The following is a 24,756-nucleotide window of genomic DNA, read 5'->3' as shown; positions in this document are numbered from 1 at the left end:
GAAAATTAATTTATTTCCCTCTCATTTTTCTCCCACGTGTACCCTTCAACACATGACAGTGTTGAGTGTTCTAATCCTTGATGATGGCGGACTGCAAGAAGCTGTAATTCGGTAAATTAACATGCTTGGTTACTCATGCCGTATATAATTATTCAAAGTGTAGAGTATATAGATAAATCATAAAGAAAATTCATTCAATTCTGCAAGTAAGCTTATAGTCTAGATCTTCGCTTTCATATATACTCTTCCTACACCATTTTTGGATGCTTTTAGTTTTCCCATTATTTCTCTTAAATAATTTTATTCGAAGCAATATATATATATATATATATATACACAAACCAAGCACTTGGACATAAATTAAACTAACACTTGAAAAAAAAAAACCGTAAAAGCCAAATTTTATTTGAACAAAGAAAATTTAGATGTATAATAACTGTTGAAAACGATACTGTCATACTGACAATCAAACTAGTTCGATGAAACTGTCCCAAAGCTATGTACAAAACATGTATTCATATATAAATACGTTTGTAAATGGACATATCACATATATCTATATGTTCCTATACTAGAGCATAAAGGCTAAAATTAAGTGGCAAGAAGCGAACAAAGCATAACAGTGGCACACAATAATTCAACCTCTTTCGGATTAAATACTAAGATAGCTCATGCATGATGGGGTCCTCAAAAAATAGTTCAGACCAATAAGATGAGTGCCCTCCTCCATAGCTAGAAGTGCTGCTGCTGGCATCTCCTGGATTGTTCCCTATCGCATTTGGAGGAATAGATGGAATAATCCACGAAGAGTCAAGATCAACCGTGTGATCCCCTTGACTTATCATTGCAAAGTTAGTACCCTGACCCATCTCACTGTTCAAACATGATTGAGAGCTGAAAGAGACTTGTGGGTCTAAAAGGTGAGGTAGCACGTTTGGGTGGTGGAGTGGTTGAGAGCTAGCAATGCCTTGAGAAAATGAGGCAGGATCAGTATCTGGTTGCAGCATGACAGGATTCTCTTTCACATTGGAGATTGAGTTTAACAAACTCAAAGGTTCCATGTTGTTGTTTGTGGTGGTGGCATTTTGGTCATAGGAGTTGGTGCTTAAGGAGTTTGTTGAGGACTGGATTAGATAGTGGAGGTATTGAAGCTTTGCCAGCTGGACTGCCTCTGCTTGTAACCTCACAGCATGTTCATCCAATGACTGATGATCCATTAGGTCTGTCATGTTGGCCAAAGCTAACAGATATGGAAGGCTTGAAACAAGGTCAGTTCTAGGCTGGTGAGTCATTGGATCAAAACCCATCTGAATCAACTTTTTCTTTAAATGAGTGTTCCAGAAATTCTTTATCTCATTGTCAGTCCTGCCTGGAAGGTGGGTTGCAATTGCTGACCATCTAGTAAACAAGTTTGTGCATATAAAAGTAAGTAAAAATTATTAATTAGCAAACACAATTGAAACTTTTCTCCCTCCATATCCATCTTTCAAAAAATAAAATAAGCAAGTTACAATACAAGAGTTTAAATTATGATGAAGACTTGAGTTGGTTAGATTTGCAAGGAAAACTGAATGTAGAAAAAGGAGTTGTGGCAAGGAAAGTACTTGTTTCCAAGGATGGAATGGAGATGCAGAATTGTTTGCTCCTCTTCTTGAGAAAATTTTCCCCTCTTGATATCAGGCCTTAAATAGTTAGTCCACCTTAGCCTACAACTTTTTCCACATCTATTAAGACCTGCAAAAATTGTAAGAAAAATAGCTGAATGAGGAAGCATTGAAAAGAGAGAACTATGTGTATATATATAGTTGCTACAATATAAATTAAAGTAGAGTTTTACAAACCGGCTAGCTTAGGGAGAGCTCTCCAACTTCCATGGCCATGTTTCTGAATGTGCTGGACTAGCTTTTGATCTTCTTCGGGAGTCCAGGGACCTTTCTTAAGGCCATTCTCATCGCAGCATGGAGATCTTCCCATATTGTGTGCTGGTTGATCAAAAGCTATTGTCCTTTCCTTTGTTACCACCAAATTAAACTGGGGGCTGGAGCACACTATTTATATAACCATGTTCTTATTATTGCTTACTTCTTGTCATTAATTATCTGTATTAAAATAACATTCGCAATCTTTATTAGGACAATAAAAGATTTGACACTTCCATCTCGTTAATGTCTCATGACTAGACAAGTATGCCCTTCAAGCTATGAATTCAAAAACGACAGTACCATTTTACTAATTAATTAGTCAAACATATAAAAATAATAATAAATATAATATATGCTATAACTTTTTCTTTTCTATTACAGCAGAGACGAAATTGAGAAGTGTTTATAATTCCAATGTTAAAAATGCTGGGCGAGACTTGTTTAAGCACTCCATCCAAAATTCCAAATGATGGTATTTTTTTTTTTGTATTTTGAGTTAATAATGAAATGAACAATTAGCTCTATTATATATATATTGTCCGATTTAATAGTAAAATTATATTACTTGCAACTATCACTTATATACACGCAACCTTTTTAGTTTTTATGCACAATATTGCAAATTAATGATTGGGTTTAATTTTGAACTGCAAGATCAAACTCAATTTCTTCAGTTACTGTGGAGTAAAAAGACTTTTTTTTTTTCTTGTTAAACAGTTAGGGTATTCAGAGAAATAATAAATGTTTCCTTCTGTAGGCTTCCCTGTCTCTGTAAATTAGAAAATGAATGAAATATGAAATAGGATACTCATCCGAGAAATGGGGACAATTTGGTAATTATGGACTAAACATTTTTTAGTTTGAATTAATATGGCACTAAAGTATCCTTAAAAGGAGTAAGTTCCAAATTAGATTACGTAACACGTGGCGAATGAGTGCTTGTCGGAGGAGCCCCTCCCATGCACGCAAAGAGGAGGCTGCTTCCCTTTGTCGTCATGGTTTGCATGGCATCGAAAGACTCACGTCCTCTCTTCTTGGATTTCATGCCCCCCTTAAAGAATCATTCTCACTCAACAATAACATGAAAAACTATCTCCGAATTATATATATTATTCTAAATCCAACTATGCACTGTATGTCTACTACTACAAGTTCTATACACGCAGAAAAATAGTAAAATACTCCCTCCATTAAAAAATAATTGATGTTTCTATAATTTGATTCACAATAATTAAATAAAACAACATAATTAGTTGAATCTTTATCCCTCCTCTATCAATTTTTATAAATATATTATTAAGTACTCCAACACGATATTTTTCAGAATTAATAATTATTTATTACTCAAAACTTCCGATCACTGATTCACTATATATCCTTGCAATTTTCTATGAGCGGGATACTCCAATGCAATATTCAATTCTAAAAATATTCATCCTATTTGGTTTGCTCAAATGTTATAAATGGGAAATTAATATTGGTCGATGAAAAAACGATAGACACGGTGTTTAAAAATCATTATATTGATTAGAAATTTAGCAGGTACAATCCAAAATAGTTTAGATTGAAATACCATCCTAATCCATTAAGTTCCATTGTCTTTGAAAAAGAAAAAATCATGCACAGCCCTACATAATCAGGGCGGATACACAAATATTGCATATCATACTAAGAAAACAACAATAATAAAATCCTTGTGGGGCAACTACCTCCACACAATGCAATATGTTGGTCCATTGTTGCTAGGGATGGCAATGAGGCCCCATGGAGCGGGTAATAGTAAACCTGCCCCCGCCCCCGCTCCTGTTCCATTGAATGAAAATTAGTCTCATACTCACCTCATATCCGCGCGGGTATCCATTAAGCGGGTATTCATGAATTTTTTGAATACCCATGGATATTCATGGATATTTATAAAATTTTTAAGAAATTAAAAAAATTATATTACAAATAATTTTAAGTTTATATTTTAATATCATTGAAATATTAAAAATAAAAATTCAATGTTAATTTTGAACTTATATTTAACGTTAATTTTGTTGAAATAATAATAAAAATGCAAGATAATCAATAACTTAAAATACATCAATCTTACAAGTAAGTTAAAGTCTCATCACAAAACTACAATAGTTCAATCTCATAATTTCAAACGAAAGTAAATAACTTAAAATATGTAAATTTTATTGGTCTAATTAAAGCTAGAAAATTAATCAAATTACATTCAACATAATTCTATAACATGCTTAACACATGTCGGTAACTTCATCAACCTCACTTTTATAAGAAAATAAGATGAGAGAGTATAATTTTAGGATTATGTGGTACAAGGATAATTAGAATATTTAAGAAATAATATTAAACGGGTACCCGCGGTCATGGATATCATCATACCCGCCCCGCTCCATTTATAAACGGGTAAAAAATTATTCGTCATCATTATCCACGGGTACCTAATTAGTCTATCCATAGCGGATTTTATCCGCAGATACTCGCGGGTGCGAGTATTTTTGTCATCCCTAATTGTTGCTTAGAGTACCATTTAATTAACTTAGCATTGGACTTCGTTAATTTATTATTAGATTATAAATTCTCGTTAGTAAAATATAACTAGTTTACAATATTCCATCCAATTCAAATTAGTTGTTATGTTAATATTTATTTATTGTTTTCTTGCACATATGTGACTAAAATAATATCAAACAAATATTTGAAAGTGTAAATTGAATCGCATCAGTTCAATTTTTTTAAAAAAAAAGTTGTATAATTAAAGTTTAAAATTTATTTAACATTTTCTTAATTAGTATTAATTTTATAAACTAATGTGATTTATCACTTTTAGATATCAAAATAGTCATTTACTCTATTATATACCGTAGACTTTTATAACATCACACACACACATATATATATATATATATATTTATTTATTTATTTATTCATTTATTTGTGTAATAGTATTTGTAACTAGATTTAAAATTATGATTTTACGTAAGTTACCAAAATATCTGGTCAATGATCCAAATAGGTTGATAACGAATTAATTATGTGATTGTATATTTTTACATAATTGTATCTATACGCATGCATAATAATTAATTAAACAATCATGATTTTTTTTAATAGGCAACTCATGATGGTGTGGTATATATCGAAGAAAAAACTTTTTAAATTATTACGTTTCCAAATATATATTGAAATTATACCTAACTCTTATTTAATATATATTGAAATTCAAATATTTATTCTTCTTGTGATATGTGGAAAAATCAAATTAAATATTCTGTTTTTGTTCAAAAGGAAACTTATAGTAGATATTACAAGAAGAAGGAACAGAAAGAAATTAAGACAACGAAAAAGGAGTGAACTGTCTTACAAAATGCATGCCTTGTATTTTAACTAATTGAACTAATTCAAGAAAACAAATTATTCCATTTTATAAAAATAAAATAGAATGAAATATATAAGATCAATATTTCTTAATTAGTTTAATATATGTTTTGTTATAATATTAATACACTTATAATGTAATCTTCACCATTCTAGAGACACGTACAAATAAAGGCGTAAATGAGTTGGATTGGACTGTATTTAGATACATTTGTTATCCTATTCGATCAAAATTTAATAGTTTAGGTTAGATCAAATTTGTGTATTTATTTTTTAAAAAATTCAATATATATAGTCCAACTCGATCATGAACGAGTTTGATTAATTTAGATCAATCGAATCAACATAATTAAATTTATTTATTTATTATAAAAATTTAAATATTTCATAATATATATAAATTATTTGATATTTTATTATAAATGTAATGTTATCAATCAATAAAACAAATAATGATATAAACTAAATTTTAAAATAAATTTATTGATTTGTTATATTATTATTGACTTAAACAACCGATATTAATACAAAATAAAATTTAAAATAAACATGTTGTATTGTTATAATAATATTATCAAGCAAAAACACAATACACATTATTAAATAAGAGTAATAGAGAATATTGTTTGAACAAGTTATTATACTAACTTATAATAATAATAATAATAATATTATTATTATTATTATTATTATTATTATTATTATTATTATTATTATAATATGATTAAGTGGAGTTGAATCACAAATTAAAAAATATTAAATTTGTACAATATTAAATTTTGATCAAATTAAATTGAGTCTTATTCAAATATTAAAAAAAATGATATAAATTTATTGAGCGAATTTGAATGGTTTAGTTTCGCGATTTAATCATAAACACACACCAACCACATATGCATGTGTCTAGGTAAAGTTAGCGCGTAAAATATAGGGCACATGATACACAAGTTCACAATATCTAAACAGGTAAACAAAAAAATCTACGCAAGTTGTTGAAAATAGTTATAGCAATATGGATAAATAAAGTATGAGTGAAAGCCTGGAGGTTAAAAGTGAGGACAATTACAGAATACAGATAGCTCAATGCCTGAAAAGGACAGAAAGGATGTGACTCGTTTGACTCGGAGGGTGGTACAGTTGGAGACGTGAAGGAGAATTTGGTGCAGCAGACGCCCCAATTTATTTTTAACCCTTAAGACATTCTTTGCACGGTTGAGAAACCTTCAATGGCGTTTGTTGGATATTTGTCCTCATCTACCTTGTTTTGTTCTGTTGCAATTTTCAAAGCCATGCTAGGATCTTACATTTAAAAGCTATACATACAAAGTAAAATTAAGGTCATCGCTTAGGACGAACTAAGTGTTTTGAAGATCGGATAATATAACCCACAGATAATAATATGATCCGTAAATATGTGATCAAAATTTTGATTTTTAATTTTAAATTTATAAAGTATTTATTAAGATCGATCTCATCTTAAGAATACAGTAGTTAAAAAAAAATTGGTCTAAAATGTGAAAATATGAAGAAATATCCATCGTAATATTAATTGTAGACTTAAATATATTTTTAATTTCTTAAATTTAAATAAATTTATTTTTAATTTTTAAAATTTAAAATTGATATTTTTAATATTTTTAATTTTTAAATATTTTATTTTATTCATTTAAATTATTAATAATATATATAAAAGTGAAAAATTAAAATAATTATGTAGTATCAATTATATTTAATGTAATATTTTTTCTAACAAAAATATTAGTAGATAAGTTTTAAGTGACAATCTTTGACAGATTTTCTAAAAAATTTAAATATAAAAATTAGAATAAATTTTTTAAAATTATGATGATTAAAAAAATTAATTTTAAATTTAAGATAAATTTATCTTAAATTAAAAATATATTTAAGTGTTAATTGTATATATCCACCAAGCCTCACGATGCTTCTATACTGACGCGCATTTACCTTGGATTTTGGAGCAGTAATGGCTTAATCTAATTTTTTTTTTTTCATGTATAGAAATCAAATTTAATATTAAAGAGATTTAGAAAGATTCACACACTTAAGATAAATCTCTTTGATCCATTAATTTAATTAGGAAAATTATAGGCGGACAAAGATCTAACTTTTTATTTATGTAGCAAGAAATCCGCATTTGAACTTTACCATCTATGAAAACTTATTGAACAAATGAGAGTTACATTATTGTAATTATAATTAGTCTAAGAAAAGGAATTAACTTACTCTAAAAATAAAAAGTAAATAGACTTATTTTACTTAATAATTTATGTTTAATATTAAATTTTGTTTGATTATTAAATTAAAATTTTTTAATATATAAATTAAGTTTATTAATTTTTAAAAAATTAAAAATTATATAATACTTCTTTATATATATATATGATGATTATAATAACATTAATGTAACTTTTATTAAATATTACACTGCTCATGTGAATTTTGTAAGTTTAATTATTAGATTGAAAATTATTTACTCTTATATCATATATACAAAATTTTATATTAATCCAAGACGATATAATATTTTATTCTTATAAAACAAAATTGATATAATATATACATTTCAAAATATACGAAAATATGAACATTTTGATTACTTTCAAATTATCGTTCAATTTTAACAAAATTTGATATACACATATAAAGTGATATGAATTTTTAATCTAACGATTAAGTTTATAAAATTTATATTTAATATAAAGTTATTAAACAGTGTAATATTTAATAAAAATTACACCAATATTATTATAATTCTCTTTATATATATATATATATATATATATATATATATATATATAGTCAACTGTGACCGACGTTGCTTCACACACAAGCCATACATTTTCAAACCTAAAATCCCCAATTTAATTATTAAGTGTCGAGATATATATGGAACAACAAAGGGGTTAATTAGATAGACTATTATTTCTTGTTTAACGCATTGCCTTCCCAATTCTTGTTTTATGTGTGGCAAATCTGATTGTCTTTTACCCCTTATAATTGCATTTGTTAGTGAACGATTCATACACACAATGACTTTGATCTTTCAGCCAAAGGATCCTGTCGGGGACCATTGATGAGAATAGAAGGGACCAGTGATGTCAGATCAACTTTGGAGTTCCAATTTAATAACATCTTTTATATCAGTGTCAGCTAGCTAAACAACTGATTTGCTTGCTGTAATGGGTTTCCAACCAATACATCCACAAAAGGTTAAAAACAGACTTGGAGATCACCCACTTAGGTTATAATACCACAATTGCCACGAACTTGTGTGCCTTTGTCCCCTGTAAAGGCCATTCTCAACTGGCTTCAAGGACACTCTTCCAACTGAATCATCCTATTTCTTTCTTTTAATACATGCTAAGGCTATGGTGGGTTAATATTTGGTCAGAGACGCCTTGAAAAGTTACTAATAATTTATGCAACTCCGCTGAAAAAGACCCACAGTTAATTATACAAAAATACATTAGTTTAATGTGTGCCAGAAACCTAACATGTATATGTAAGAGCAGATATAGTTGATATATTGAAATTTAAATTCAAGAAAAAAAAAATCGATGACATGAATAGTATATAATGTATTCCACTAACTGGCTTGCTTGTGTAATTAATTGTATATATAGTTAAATTAGGACAAGCGATGAAGAAAACAGGAAGGGGACTTTGACAAATTAGGATCTATTAGTAACTTGTGCAATGCTTCATCGATAACCTACTCATCACCAAGAGAACTTATATAATCATGCTTAATTTGTCACAAGGGAAACTCACCAAGGTCTTACCAAATTCAGTCAATCTTACCCCTTTTCCAAATTCATTTTAAACCCTTTCAAGAGTGGAAAATGTTTTATGGATACTCCATTACTACTCTATAGCTGGAGAGAGTAAAAATTAAAATCATAATAAAAAAAATGTAATAAGTGATATGATATAATTATAAAAATAAAAATGATAATGTTGAAAATATTACCCTTCAAGAAAATCACCTATATAGATAGAGAATGTTAGTGATATTTTGTCCAATGCTTTTTTTTAACACTTTACTTATTAATGATTTCAAGTATTTATGGGTCGATTTGCGTTAGATTTAACTATATTTTTGTTATGCGATCTAATCTATTTTTTTTTTTTATCAAATCTAAATTGAACTAATATAATCATCAAAAGATTGATTTGAGTTGAGAGAATAAGTTTGATGATTTAAAATTATTTTACTTTTTTTGAAATTGAAAATTTTCTCACTAATTTAACACATTCTAAAAATAAATAATTAGAAAAATATAGATACAGATCAAGTAACTTTTATTTTTAGATTTGGGTAATGCATAAATGCCTCAACAAACTAAAAAGAATAGACACTATAAGTAATAATCGATTTAAATACCATATATACTGGTTGCTAGATTTTTGTGAGATCCCGAAAATTAATCTATACAAAAAAGAAAAAATGATATGAAGACTAAACAGAGATATTTAAAGGCATCAAAACGTACATATGATAGCTCGTACAGTCATGTTTTGAACAAAATAAATCATTAGTTATATTATAAAATATATATTTTTAATTTTTGTAGTTCTATTTATTTTATCTTTTAATCTCTATAATTTAAAATATATATTTTTATTCTTTATATTTATCTTTTTTTTTATTTATCTTTTTTAGTCTCTATAACTTAAAATAATTTTTTTTAGTCTATATACTTGTAATTTTGTAATTCTTTTAGTCCTTGTTATTGTAACACTATGCATTTTTATTAGTAATTACTCATTTATTAATTTAAATATTGTTGTAATTAGTTGCTTATTATAACTACTAGGGTTAGCCTAATGGTTGGGTGGGGAAGGGTTGAAGTAGTTAGAAGTATGTAGACCTAGGTTTAATCTTCATTATGACCACCTTTGTAATCTTTCTTATCTTTACAAAAAAAATAGTTGCTTATTAGTTATAAGACTCTTAGGATTTAGAAATTATAATGAGTTTTTGTTTTGTAGGAGGTTAGTTTGAGCAGAGGTTAGTTGACCAACCTTAAGAAAGTATATAAGATTTTTTTTAAGACTTAAGTTTCGTGAGTTCAATTCATAAGAAATGACTAAAGAATATCCTATGATCTTTCCCGAAGTAGTTGAGCTATTGTGTAGAGATTCAAACTTGGAGAGCTTCAAATTAGATTCTTCGAAGTGTTGTACAGAGTTCTCTTGAGGATCTCGTTTTCTTTTTCTACCGTAATTCTAGGTGATTCAAAGGTAAAGGAAGCTTGAAAACTTGTTGATTTTGTGTTGTTATTGTTGAATTCAACTTGAAATATTTTTGAATTTGGTTGAGTTATGGTTGACTGGAATTGAGTTTTAAGCTTTGTTGTTATGCTCTTATGAGAAGCAAATTGATGAATTTGATGATTAATGGTTGCATATTGAAACTAAAGTTGAATATGAGTTAATTATGATGTCTAGTAATGGTATATTGTATTGCATGTTGGTATCTTCTGATTTTCAAGTGAAGAGAGCCAAATTTGTGATTCTACCAAGTGCATAAATCACCATCGCGTTGGTCGCAACTTCAAGGCATCAAGCATGATGCAAGCCAAAAGCTCTCTACCTCGTTGACGTTAGATACAAGATTGGTAGTGTTGGGCCTGAGTTAGAGGAGTGCCCTCTAACTTGGTCATGTCAAGCATGGTTTGAGGGGCGTCGGGTGTGGATGCTCTTGTAGCTCTCTAACTTGGTGATGTTGAACCCCAGTTGAGTGGCGCCATACATGATCAAGACAAAAGCTCTCTACTTAGATGACGTTGGGTGTGGGTTAGGTAGATGTTCTTTGCCTAAATAAGGCTAAGCGTGGGTTTAGCCATGCCAAGCACTATAACACTATTTGAAAGGTTTAGTTCTCTTTTATGGAGATTTGTGTATGGGATAGATGGCTTTTGAGTGAGAATAATTTCTAAAAGCTAAGATCTTTATTATTCTCTTTCTTCTGTTCTTATAGACTCTCTAGTGCATTAAGCTTGGGTGTTGGTGGCTGGTGATTTATTCTAGCATTGGAGTTTGGTTTTAGTGTGGTGGTGTGGAGTTTAGAAGAGTCAAACTCGGAGTTACTTCTTCTTCCCTCTCCCTCTTTTCTTTATTTGGGTGGTTAGAGTTATAGGGTAAAGGAATATAAGAATGATGCATTATTGTTTTAAGGAGTTATGTGTTGCTTGGTAATGATTAAAACAAGTTTATGTTGGTGGATTATGAATGATATGATGAAAATGTTAAACTTGAATGGGTTGGGTTCATGAAAGTGAGAATTGAATGATTTGTTGGATTAGTGCTTGCATGTGGGTTTTAATGCCAAAATTGATTTGTGGGTGTTGTAATTATGTAGTATGATGCTTTGCATGTCATAGATCTTCTATTTTTCAGGAGCTTGGGGTGATTTTCATGATCTGCATTATGAAGAAATCACAATTACATCGAGCGTGCCTTTATGGCACTAAGCGTAGCTCCAACCAAAGGGCTTTTCCTTAATTATGTTGGACATATGATTGGTGGTGCCGAGTATAAAGAGAGAGACTTGTCTCAGGTTGGAATAGTATCAGGCGCAATTTGAATGGCGTCATATGTGAGATCATGGAAAAGTCTCTGACTTGGTGACGTCGAGCATCTTTGAGGTGATGTTTGGTGTGAATCAAGTAGAGACTTTTTATTTGATATGAGACTAAGCGTGGATTTTGCCATGCCAGGCATGAGGTCCTAGGGAGTGATGGAAATATTCCAAGGCCAAGAAATCCAAGAGGTGATACATTAAAGAAACCAAGAGAAATGAGATGATTTTGAAGACATTTTCATATGTTTGTAAATATAGTAGTTACTTGTGTAGGTTTATTTTGCCTTTGTATTTGTGAGGCAGTTTAATTCCCTTTTATTGATCATTATATAGGGAATTTAGAGTAGGTTCTTTGGAGACTTTTACTCCATTTGACCTTGTATTAAAGGTCATTCATTTTTACTTTTTCAGTAGTAGAAGTGGGGGTTGCAAATAGCAAGGTTTGAGGGTGTGATTAGCAATTCGGCTAGAATTGGGCCTAGGCAAAATTTTACATATTGGACTTATTTTGCTCCATATTTTTCAAGGATTTGATTTAGCTAGGTCTCACCATTTTTGGATGAACCTAACTAAACCAAATCAACAATTTTTGAAATAATTAAAGTGAGCAAAACTAGCCAAGGCTGCCTAGCTCTTTGTTTGGCCGGAATTGCTTCTCTTCACTTGAAGCCTTAGGAAGCTTGTGCTACAAGCTTCTAACTTAGCTTGCTTCCCAAGCAAGCTAAGGTAGAAGCTTGCTCCACAAGCCTCCTAAACTAGAGCGGAAGATCAAAGTTAAGCCAACCATGGTTCACTTGAACCATGGTTAAGCTTAGCTTCCTCCACAAGCTTCCTACTTCTATATATTCCTAAACCTTTCATTTGTAGACACTTTTGGATGTTAATGAAAATAATTTTCACTCAAAATTCTCTCTTCCAAGAGCCAAAACTGTGGATAAACTCTCTCCCTTAGGAACCTTCACAAAGGACTTTCTTCTTTGTGTCTTGGTTTCTCACTTCTTCTTCTCCTTTGAGAAGAACTGAACCACTTGAGTGGCTTCTACAAGCTTTGAGGCTTGGTCTTGCTTCCTCCATTTTCAACCATTAATGAACCTCTAAAAGCTAGATTGGACAACGGATGGAGCTTGAGGAAGAAAAACAATCACTTCTCCAAGTCACTTCCATCAGGGAGTCTCCACCTCAGTCGTGTCAGGCATGTTGGATGGCGTCGAGTGTGAGCAAGACAAAGAGTTCCTTGCCTTGATGATGCCAAGCGCAGGATGCTTGAATGATGGTTGTGTTTTGAAAGGTTGTATGGTGAATATGAATAGATGTATGAGCTCTATTGCATGTTGTATGAATTATGAAAGTTGTGGTTTTATATATGTTGATTGGATATGAAATATATAGATGATTGTATGGTGTTGGATATGTATGTTGTATATTTGTATGATATTGTTGATCTCTATATACATTGACTGAATGTGATGTATATAGATGATGTATGAATGAGGTGTGGATGCTTAAAATGTGATATGACATTAAAACATGTTGACTAACTTAAGACTTGTAGAAAGGAAAATGTTTTGAAACTGAAGATCTCACATAGGGAATCTTGGAGTGGTGCTCAAGTAGGCCATTGTTGAAAAACCCTCCTTGAGTAGGTGTGTCTCTTGGAGTGAGTTTTTGAGGTGTGTTGATGTCTCCTATAGGTCCTTATTTAGTATTTGAATAATGTAAGAGGTTAAGGACTATAACCCTTAACCATGTACTTGGAAAGGTTGCATGGTGTCTTGAGGATAATTAGTGAACGAATTCCATATGTGACTTGGTAATGCATGTCAAGGTCATGGTAAGGCTACACCTAGTTGTATTATTCCTAACGTTGGAACCAGACCTTCCTAATGTAAGTGACAAGGTTCGAGAAACTAGAGGAGGAATTGGTATCTCATTTTGTTGTGATTGAGCCAACATTTCACGTGCAAAAATGATTGGGTTAGTTTAGTAGGGTGGAGTCACTAAGAATTGCTCATGTTATTAAGAGATATCTTTAGGTGAATGCTTGAAAACACATTGATTAAGATGTTTGCATATAATGTATGTTATGGTGTGATCATGTGCATTGTTGGATGTCTTGTGTGACATGGTTTGGATGAGATACATGTTTTCCTTGGAGTGTTTGGCTTCCATGTATGATTGTGGTATGATTTTGTATGATATAGGTATGTTTCTATACTTACATGTTTTCAAACTCTAGCTTACCCTTTTGTTTCCTTGTAGTTTGGAAAATGATGATCATATATGTTATATGGGAGTAGATCAAGGCTAGGCTAAATGAGCAATTGCTTCTTGGAGGTTGGCAATGCTTTTTTGGTTGGTGTCGATGCTATTGTGGTAGCTTGTATAGTTGTGCTCGATCAACACTAGGACATAGGATTATTTTGGGATCATTGTATATATGTATATAACTTGCCTATACTAGTACAAGTGTTCTACTTTTATATTCACTTTTGTATATATATGTATGACATATTCTCCCCTTTAGTTTTGTATGTTCTAGTATTCTAATTTTCGTTGTTACTTATAGTGATTCTGTTTAGTGTAGTAACCACGACAAGTTGTTACAAGCGTGATTGGCATAAGGGCTCTCTACCTCAATGATGCCAGGTGTGGGAAGAATGGCGTTAGGCGTGAGACAATAAATGAAGATGTGTTGTTTAATTGGCTACATGTTGAACGTTGTGTGTACAAGTGGAAATGCTCACATGTTGTACGTTGTTGTATGATTTTAATTCCTTATACATTGATCTGGGATGATGTATGAGGAAAAAAAGTTTAAGTTGTTTAAAGTGGTATATTGAATGAAAGTTAAGTTGTATGTTGTGAAGTGTTGAAGTGGTTGTGTTCAGAATTCTAAATGCATGAAGTTGAGTTGTGTTGATTGACTTAGGACTAGAGGAGAGGTGTTATTTTAAAAGATAAATACCCTTTTGTGAGAATATGGTGTTGTCATGCTCTGAGAGCTCAATTGTTGAAAAATCCCTCTTGAGAAGTTAACTCATGATGTGGAATGTTGAGTCTCCTTTAGGACCTTAGTTGATGTCATATGGAGGTTATGTTGAACCATACGTGTATATAGTGACCAATATAGATCCATATAGGGGCAAAGTCAAGTCATACGTGTACAAAGTGACCAAACTGAGTAAAGTATAAGGTTAGGGGTCAAAATTTCTAACTAAGTACTATAAGAAACATAGTATTTGAAGGCTAGTCAACGGGCTAATTCCATAAAAGGCTTAATTACGCATGCTAAGGTCATGGTAGATTCATATCCAAGTTGTTTTAACATTAACAAGAATACTAAACTTTCCTAATTTAAGTAGCGAAATTCAAAAAACCATGTTGTGTTGTGGATTTCCATCCACATTTGTTGTTGATCTAGCAAACCCAAAATGATCGTGTTGTTAAGTTGGTTTGTTAGGATCAAGTCACTTAGACTACTCACTTATTTTGCAATAGATCTCTTAGTTGAATTCATGAAGACACATATAATTGTTGTGTTGTTCATATGTGTCGCCACCGGCCCGAAACGGGCTTTCGGCATTCGCGAAGGATGGTTGGACTCTTTTATTTGTTTAAAAATATGGATTGCTAGAATGACTTATTCTCAAACTGAGACCTTGTCAAACGAGCAATTTTATTAAAAGGCTCACCAATCCATGTTAATCCCAAACGGGACCCTCCATGGATTAGCGGTTTTCATAAAAAGGAAGGGTTCATGGAGTCGCCACCAATGTTTTACTCAAAACATTGGAAAAAGAAGTTTAAGGCAATCGATTCAAAAATCGACTTCGGCCATGACAACCAGAGTCGGGTAAGGGAGTCGGTTACGCGTGGGGAAGGTGTTAGCACCCCACAGCGCCCCTTTCGGGTTCCCTATGACAGATTATTTCTAAAAATAATAGTGCGAAATTACTAAATTACCCCTATTTATTCTAAACAATTATAACTTAACTATCTACATGATGACAGTTAAATATACACACAGAAAGCAGTAAAAGGAAGGTCTTAAGAAGAAACCTTTGAAGCGTGCTTTTATATTCAAGTAAAACTGGGAAGCTTTTTGGCGTTCCCTCGCTCTACAAGCCCGCTCGCTCCCTCCTAGAAAATTTTAACTATGGAAATCCGGAGGATTTCCCTTCGACTCAGTTCGAGACTCAAGCAAAAAGCTCAGAACTCGAGAACTTTGTCGGATCAACTCTCCGAGTGATTTCTAGGCAGAGCACTGCTCAAAAAAACACAGAATACTCAAGAAGAGGGTTAAAACTCAGTGTGAAAGTGTAGAATGACGTCCAATTGACGTCATATTTATAGGGATGAGGCGCAATATGGCCTCTGGGGGTCAATACGGTCCGTATTGAAGTTTTGAACTACAATACGGCCGTATTGAATTCAGTACGGCCGTATTGAAGTTCAAAAAACCTCAATACGGCCGTATTGAGTTCAGTGCAGCCGTATTGAAGTTCAGTGCAGCCGTATTGAGTTCAGTGCAGCCGTATTGAAGTTCAGAAACTTCAATACGGCCGTATTGAGTTCAGTGCGGCCGTATTGTAGTTTAAAATGTTCAATACGGCCGTACTGAACTTTTGGGAGGCCGTATTGGGCTTCATTCCCTCCACTTTCTTATTTTTTGCTACTTTAAGACCTCTAAACCTACAGATTGTCATCCCACGGTCTTCTAAGAGTCCCTTTGGCTGACTTTCCTTTGATCTTCGAGAGTCTTCGAGTCTTATTTCCGACCCGGACAATTTTAGGGGTCTACAGCTGCCCCCCCTTTACTTAGTCAAACGGCCTTTTAGTGTACCGGTTGATAAGTAAAGGAGTTGACCCAATTGTCCGGGGAATAAGGCCATCCTTCCGAGGGTACAGCTTTCGCATCATGAATCCAAGGTCGGCCAAGGAGACAGCTGTATGCCGGAGTAATGTCCATCACTTGGAATTCGACATTAAAGATAGTGGGTCCAATTTGGATTGGAAGATTGATCTCTCCCACCACTTCTCTTTTAGAACCGTCGAAGGCTCGAACGATCATGTTGCTCGGGCGCATTTGGACTCCCTTGATTGCCACTTGATCTAGAGTTCTTTTCGGCATCACATTCAAGGAAGATCCATTATCCACCAAGACTTTTGCGATGTGATACTCCTTGCACTTTACAGAGATGTGCAAGGGCTTGTTGTGATTTGGTCCCTCGACGGGGATCTCTTCATCGGTGAAAGTGAGGTGATCATTAGTCGTGATGTGACTAACAATCCCCTCAAACTTGTCTTGGGAGATAGTGTGCGACACGTATGCCTCGTTCAAGACTTTCAACAGAGCTTGTCGATGCGGTCCGGAGCATAGGATCAACGACAACAGAGTAATCTTTGCTGGCGTCTTATGAAGTTGATCCACGATGGAGTACTCGCTCTGTCGGATATATTTTAACAGCTTATCTGTCTCCTCCTCGGATTCTTTGTTTTCCTCGATTTTCTCTTCTTTTTCTTTCCCTTTATTCTTGGGAGCTTTATCATGAAGATCTTCGGGAGTGTAGATCCTGCCACTCCTAGTTATGCCCCCAAGTCCAGCGATGTTAGAGATATCGCTGTCGGCAGAAGAATGGATGTCGTATATCCATGGCACAGCCTTATTTGATTTGTAGGGAAAAGGTCTTGGAGTAGTGATCCTTAACGGTGTTGGACCTTCCCCTTTGTTCGTCTTGATTACCAACAACGGAGTTGACGTGTGTTCGCTTGGCACGGTTGTTGGCTTACACTTGATAACGAACGGCGTGCGATCCATTCTTTGAACATACGCATCGATTAATTTTTTCTTTTTATTAATGTTATTAATGGATTACTAGGAGAGATGTATGAAATGAATGACTCCTAGATCCCTCCATGATCTATATGCATGATATGAGATGATGACGTTGAATATGCATGCATTGTGTTTATTCAACTAAGCATTATCATGTTTTTAGGATGTCCCTAAGATGATGCATGATATTGCTTGGTTTGGATAAATAATATTTTTCTTTATTTTTCTTTTGGGTATTTTTTGTATTTTTTGGGTGAAAAGGGAAACTACCTATATGAATGTGATGAAGGTAGATGTTAACACCATATAATGGAAGATTCTTATTCCTATTTATTCTTATTATTTAAAAAGGAATGGGAATGTTGTATGTTTAAAGAATGCAATGTATGCTCAAACAATGTCACATAAACAATGCACAAACAATTCACTCATCCACGAACAGTCACGAGCGAATCACGAGGTAGGGGTATCCTGCAGAAAAGTGCATATTCAAGGTGGTTCTAACTGTTCTCACCGGTCTGAGGCCCCCAAGGTGCCCCCATTATAGGGACCCAATTCCTCTCGTCGTAAGCCGATGGAAAGCTCCAACGCACTGTCGGACTCGAGTTCATGGTTATCACCTTGAGTGATGCTTTCCGACAACGGTCTACGGGCACCTATAGACCCATTCGACAACCGGCCGTACTAACATCCACTCCCTATGGCTTACCACTCATGCCCCCGGGTATAGAGGGAACTGTTGTGTGCAAAGGTTTGTGTGCAATTTATATTTCAAACAATTGCAGAAACTAAACATACAACAGTTATTAAAGCCATATAAATAAAGCATGTTATCATACAAGTAAGGGGTAATGAAGTAATTTTAAACTATTATTTAAAAAAGAATCCATCACTAAATGGGACTGACTCTCGAGGCTTCCCCAGTGGAGTCGCCATCTGTCGCCACCGGCCCGAAACGGGCTTTCGGCATTCGCGAAGGATGGTTGGACTCTTTTATTTGTTTAAAAATATGGATTGCTAGAATGACTTATTCTCAAACTGAGACCTTGTCAAACGAGCAATTTTATTAAAAGGCTCACCAATCCATGTTAATCCCAAACGGGACCCTCCATGGATTAGCGGTTTTCATAAAAAGGAAGGGTTCATGGAGTCGCCACCAATGTTTTACTCAAAACATTGGAAAAAGAAGTTTAAGGCAATCGATTCAAAAATCGACTTCGGCCATGACAACCAGAGTCGGGTAAGGGAGTCGGTTACGCGTGGGGAAGGTGTTAGCACCCCACAGCGCCCCTTTCGGGTTCCCTATGACAGATTATTTCTAAAAATAATAGTGCGAAATTACTAAATTACCCCTATTTATTCTAAACAATTATAACTTAACTATCTACATGATGACAGTTAAATATACACACAGAAAGCAGTAAAAGGAAGGTCTTAAGAAGAAACCTTTGAAGCGTGCTTTTATATTCAAGTAAAACTGGGAAGCTTTTTGGCGTTCCCTCGCTCTACAAGCCCGCTCGCTCCCTCCTAGAAAATTTTAACTATGGAAATCCGGAGGATTTCCCTTCGACTCAGTTCGAGACTCAAGCAAAAAGCTCAGAACTCGAGAACTTTGTCGGATCAACTCTCCGAGTGATTTCTAGGCAGAGCACTGCTCAAAAAAACCCAGAATACTCAAGAAGAGGGTTAAAACTCAGTGTGAAAGTGTAGAATGACGTCCAATTGACGTCATATTTATAGGGATGAGGCGCAATATGGCCTCTGGGGGTCAATACGGTCCGTATTGAAGTTTTGAACTACAATACGGCCGTATTGAATTCAGTACGGCCGTATTGAAGTTCAAAAAACCTCAATACGGCCGTATTGAGTTCAGTGCAGCCGTATTGAAGTTCAGTGCAGCCGTATTGAGTTCAGTGCAGCCGTATTGAAGTTCAGAAACTTCAATACGGCCGTATTGAGTTCAGTGCGGCCGTATTGTAGTTTAAAATGTTCAATACGGCCGTACTGAACTTTTGGGAGGCCGTATTGGGCTTCATTCCCTCCACTTTCTTATTTTTTGCTACTTTAAGACCTCTAAACCTACAGATTGTCATCCCACGGTCTTCTAAGAGTCCCTTTGGCTGACTTTCCTTTGATCTTCGAGAGTCTTCGAGTCTTATTTCCGACCCGGACAATTTTAGGGGTCTACAGCTGCCCCCCCTTTACTTAGTCAAACGGCCTTTTAGTGTACCGGTTGATAAGTAAAGGAGTTGACCCAATTGTCCGGGGAATAAGGCCATCCTTCCGACTTGTAGTGTCTTCCGGTGGAAAATTGCTGAGTAGCCTCTCCAGGTTTTGCTTCGCTCGTCGCCCGAGCCGGAAGCTGCATACCTCCGTGCTTCTGAACACTCTGGTAGCGTGAGTACCGCCTCTCCAGGCTCAACTTCACTCGACGCCCGAGCTGGAAGTTGTGAGTACCGCCTCTCCAGGCTTAGCTTCGCTTGCCGCCCAAGCTGGAAGCTGTGAGTACCGCCTCTCCAGGCTCTGCTTCGGTGCTTATGACATCCTAGGCAGTTGAGTTTGCCCTCTCCAGGGTTAGCTTCGCTTGCCGCCCAAGCTGGAAGCTGTGAGTACCGCCTCTCCAGGCTCAACTTCACTCGACGCCCGAGCTGGAAGTTGTGAGTACCGCCTCTCCAGGCTTGTGCATACCTCGGTGCTCTGGACATCTGGGTAGCTGAGTATTGCCTCTCCAGGCTTGTGCATACCTCGGTGCTCTGGACATCTGGGTAGCTAAGTATTGCCTCTCCAGGCTTTGTGCATACCTCGGTGCTCTGGACATCTGGGTAGCTGAGTATTGCCTCTCCAGGCTTGTGCATACCTCGGTGCTCTGGACATCTGGGTAGCTAAGTATTGCCTCTCCAGGCTTGTGCATACCTCGGTGCTCTGGACATCTGGGTAGCTGAGTATTGCCTCTCCAGGCTTGTGCATACCTCGGTGCTCTGGACATCTGGGTAGCTGAGTATTGCCTCTTCAGGCTTGTGCATACCTCGGTGCTCTGGACATCTGGGTAGCGTGAGTTTGCCCTCTCCAGGGATTTGTGATAGTTTTGTCTCCACAGTCCACGATGTTGCTTCGACGACTGTTTTTGATTTTGGTGCCGCTGAGGGCTGGATAACGCAGGGATCCGTCTAGGGGATGTGCAGTTACTCATAGGTTCTTGTGTCCCAATTTTGCATTGCGTAATTGGTGCCCATTGAGGAATTTCTGTTTCCTTGGGGTGTAGACACAAAGATGCTCTTTCTGAGATGAGCGGTGCCTTATGGTTGGCTGACGTCCTTTTGACGGTGGTGGAGTATCCCGGTTATCCTTATTCGGGCGACTCTTTTTGTTTTTCTGGTTTTGTTGCCTCTGTGTAGGCTATTATCCGCTGGGGAATTCTATTGTGATGATTTTGTTTGGCCTCTTCTGTTAGGCGGATCATCTTGACGTTTAATGATTGGCTGAATGCCGAATTCCGCTTGGGGAATGATTATTGATCTTTTTTGGATTTTCTCTTTTTGAAGAAGTGCCTCTGAGTAGGCGAATTATCTTGATGTTCCGAGTGCCGGATTCCGCTTTGGGGAATGATTATTAATCTTTTTGATTTTTCCTCTTTTTGAAGGAGTGCCTCTGAGTAGGCGAATGATCTTGATGTTCGGTGTTCGGCTGAGTGCCGGATTCCGCTTGGGGAATGGTTATTGATGTTTTTTTTTTATTTTTTTGCTTTTTGAAGGGGTGCCTCTGAGTAGGCGAGTGGGGATTTGAAGTTTATATATCCCAGAGTATTATTTAGAAAGCCTCTTCAGGCTTAGCTTCACTCATCGCTTGAGTTGGAAAGCTACCTTCCACTGAGGAAGTTTAAGTCCTTTCGACTTGGATATTCTGTTTAGATGATCAAGCCTCTCTTGGGGAATTTTGCTGATCTTGGTTTGATAGCTTTCACTGGGGAATTTGGCTCGTGAGTGGAAGCTGAGATATCTCTGGGGAGTATTATTTCTGCGAGCCTCTCCAGGCTCAGTTATTCTGAGAGAGTATTATTTCGGCGAGTCTCTCCAGGCTCAGTTATTCTGAGAGAGTATTATTTCAGCGAGCCTCTCCAGGCTCAATTATTCTGAGAGAGTATTATTTCGGCAAGCCTCTCCAGGCTCAGTTATTCTGAGAGTATTATTTCGGCAAGCCTCTCCAGGCTTAGTTATTCTGTACGTTTTATTGATTTTCTGAATTTCTGCATTTTGTTTGCTGCTGTCATACACAAGCAATTTTTCTATTTTTTCTATTTTATGCGACTGCCTCATGATGAGGTCTTTGAATGTGCAATTAATGTGCGTGATGCATAAAATGCAAGTTTAATTATTTTATTAATTTGTTTTTTTTTTTTTTTTTTTTTTTTTTTTTTTTTTAGAAAAAATGAATGGCTCCCCCTATCCTCTTCTTCTTGGAGGAATTTTGTCATCGACGTGAGGGAGGATTTCTGTTATTGTCAATACGGCCGTTATTCATTTCAGTATGCCCGTATTGAATTGAAAATTTGTTCATAACCCTAATTTTGGTACGGGAGTACTGAACATGATACGGGCGTATTGTTTTTCTGAAGTTTATATTTTTTTGTTTTTTTCAATAAACAGAGAATAAGTGATCTTCCATTACACCTATCATCTGTATGCATGTATGCAGTATGATGCACCTAATTCTATTTGATTCACTTTTCAAAAGAATTAACCGATGCGTTTCTCTGTTTGGATTTTTGCCATTCCTCTAGACGGGCTGTGCACTGCCGATTTCTGTAACCAAGGAATGATGCGTGTTATATTGAGATGGGCGTCATCAACCAAATGATTTTCCTTTCCTTTAGAAGATGTGTCAACCCTCCTATTGACTACTATATCTCCATGTTTCCACTAGATTATTCAAAAATCGTTTGGGACAAGAGAGAAAAGAAGGAAAGGATATTTTTTCGAAAGTTTGTGTTTTAGAGGGGATTATTTATTTTTTGAAAAATTGTTTTTGTAAGAATGGCTAGCCATGGTAGGCTTATTGTGTTTAGGCTTGTTTGTTTAAACATTCATGAAGTTAATCAAATCTTGTTATTGACGTTGTGATTTGACAACTTAGATAACTTCCCTTGAACCTTTCTTTTTGAATTCGGTTCATGGTACCATCATGGATTTCTTTCGTTTTTTGATTGTCCTTATTTTTGCCTAAAACACCTCTTTGCGGCGTTTTAGCGGACTTTTGATTTCTGTTCATTTTTGCAACCCTAACTTTTGCCTAGGTCACCCTTTCGTGGGATTCCTAGCAGGTCTTTTGCTCTTATTTTTGCGCAGCCCCCTTTTTGGGTTTCCTGCCGAGCTTTCTTTTATTTTAAAAGATTTCTTTTTATCCATGATGGCACTTGTCGAGGCCAAGGAAAGGTGCTCTAAGTTGTCACGCACACTTCCACATAAAAATGATGTGGGTTTATTGTTATTAAGACAATTTTAACCTCATTCATGCTTATTCAAACAGGGTTAAAAATAATGTGGTTTAGAGATTTATTGCAAGCAAGAAAAGAAGCAATAAGAAATAATGAAGAATGATTTTATTATAATCATAGTGGAAACATGTGCCCTATCGAGGCTCGGGGGTCGGGCTGTCCCCGAGGAGTAATCTCTAATAGTCATCAGGTTTACACATCCCTATCGGAAGGAGGAGAGTACTTGATGACGACGACCGGCCTTGATGCTTGTGAACCGGCCTTCCTAAAGATCTGGCTTAAAGAACGTCGAGAAGGATCTTGATTCCTCTTCGTTCTTTGATCTTTAACAGGGTTGTATCCTAACCCTTGTTTCCCCGGATTATCCTTGATGATGGGTAGCTCCGGAATTCCTTGGGAGTCCTTGCCAAGTCCTTGTCCCGGCAAGTATCCATTCTTGGTGAGCATATGGGCTACCTTCTTCATTTCTCGGGGAAATGTCTCAACATTGGCGATCTCCAATGCTTGGAAGGCGGTTTCTAAAGCTTCCTCTGCTGCATCCACATAAGGTATGTTGGATGGCTTGCTGATGAGTATGTCATCTTCAGCTAGTACAGTCACCAGTTTGTCACCCACTATGAACTTGACTTTCTGGTGGAGCGTAGAGGGTACAGCTTTCGCATCATGAATCCAAGGTCGGCCAAGGAGACAGCTGTATGCCGGAGTAATGTCCATCACTTGGAATTCGACATTAAAGATAGTGGGTCCAATTTGGATTGGAAGATTGATCTCTCCCACCACTTCTCTTTTAGAACCGTCGAAGGCTCGAACGATCATGTTGCTCGGGCGCATTTGGACTCCCTTGATTGCCACTTGATCTAGAGTTCTTTTCGGCATCACATTCAAGGAAGATCCATTATCCACCAAGACTTTTGCGATGTGATACTCCTTGCACTTTACAGAGATGTGCAAGGGCTTGTTGTGATTTGGTCCCTCGACGGGGATCTCTTCATCGGTGAAAGTGAGGTGATCATTAGTCGTGATGTGACTAACAATCCCCTCAAACTTGTCTTGGGAGATAGTGTGCGACACGTATGCCTCGTTCAAGACTTTCAACAGAGCTTGTCGATGCGGTCCGGAGCATAGGATCAACGACAACAGAGTAATCTTTGCTGGCGTCTTATGAAGTTGATCCACGATGGAGTACTCGCTCTGTCGGATATATTTTAACAGCTTATCTGTCTCCTCCTCGGATTCTTTGTTTTCCTCGATTTTCTCTTCTTTTTCTTTCCCTTTATTCTTGGGAGCTTTATCATGAAGATCTTCGGGAGTGTAGATCCTGCCACTCCTAGTTATGCCCCCAAGTCCAGCGATGTTAGAGATATCGCTGTCGGCAGAAGAATGGATGTCGTATATCCATGGCACAGCCTTATTTGATTTGTAGGGAAAAGGTCTTGGAGTAGTGATCCTTAACGGTGTTGGACCTTCCCCTTTGTTCGTCTTGATTACCAACAACGGAGTTGACGTGTGTTCG

At 35.5% G+C, this 24,756-nt stretch overlaps 1 protein-coding gene across 1 annotated transcript; it reads right to left on the bottom strand.

The window, feature by feature from the left end:
* Positions 1-372: 372 nt before the first annotated feature.
* On the bottom strand, positions 373-2,043 carry MYB93 (myb domain protein 93). Its single transcript, XM_020382291.3, has 3 exons — positions 1,842-2,043; positions 1,605-1,734; positions 373-1,398 (listed from the first exon to the last, which is right to left on the bottom strand). Exons 1-3 carry the CDS (start codon positions 1,972-1,974, stop codon positions 660-662), a joined length of 1,002 nt encoding a protein of 333 aa, XP_020237880.1. The 5' UTR covers positions 1,975-2,043; the 3' UTR covers positions 373-659.
* Between the last annotated feature and the right edge of the window lie 22,713 nt (positions 2,044-24,756).

This window comes from Cajanus cajan, chromosome 6 (genome assembly GCF_000230855.2).
Source record: "Cajanus cajan strain Asha chromosome 6, NIPB_CcT2T_4, whole genome shotgun sequence".
NCBI lineage: Eukaryota > Viridiplantae > Streptophyta > Magnoliopsida > Fabales > Fabaceae > Cajanus > Cajanus cajan.
This window is presented reverse-complemented; position numbering and strand designations above follow the sequence as displayed.

Excerpts from the sequence above, each read along its gene's own strand:
- MYB93 (XM_020382291.3), bottom strand. The coding sequence starts at position 1,974 with ATGGGAAGATCTCCATGCTGCGATGAGAATGGCCTTAAGAAAGGTCCC. Across the intron at positions 1,735-1,841 it reads AGCTCTCCCTAAGCTAGCCG|GTCTTAATAGATGTGGAAAA; the intron begins GTTTGTAAAACT and ends CAATTTTTGCAG. Across the intron at positions 1,399-1,604 it reads CATTCCATCCTTGGAAACAA|ATGGTCAGCAATTGCAACCC; the intron begins GTACTTTCCTTG and ends CTTGTTTACTAG.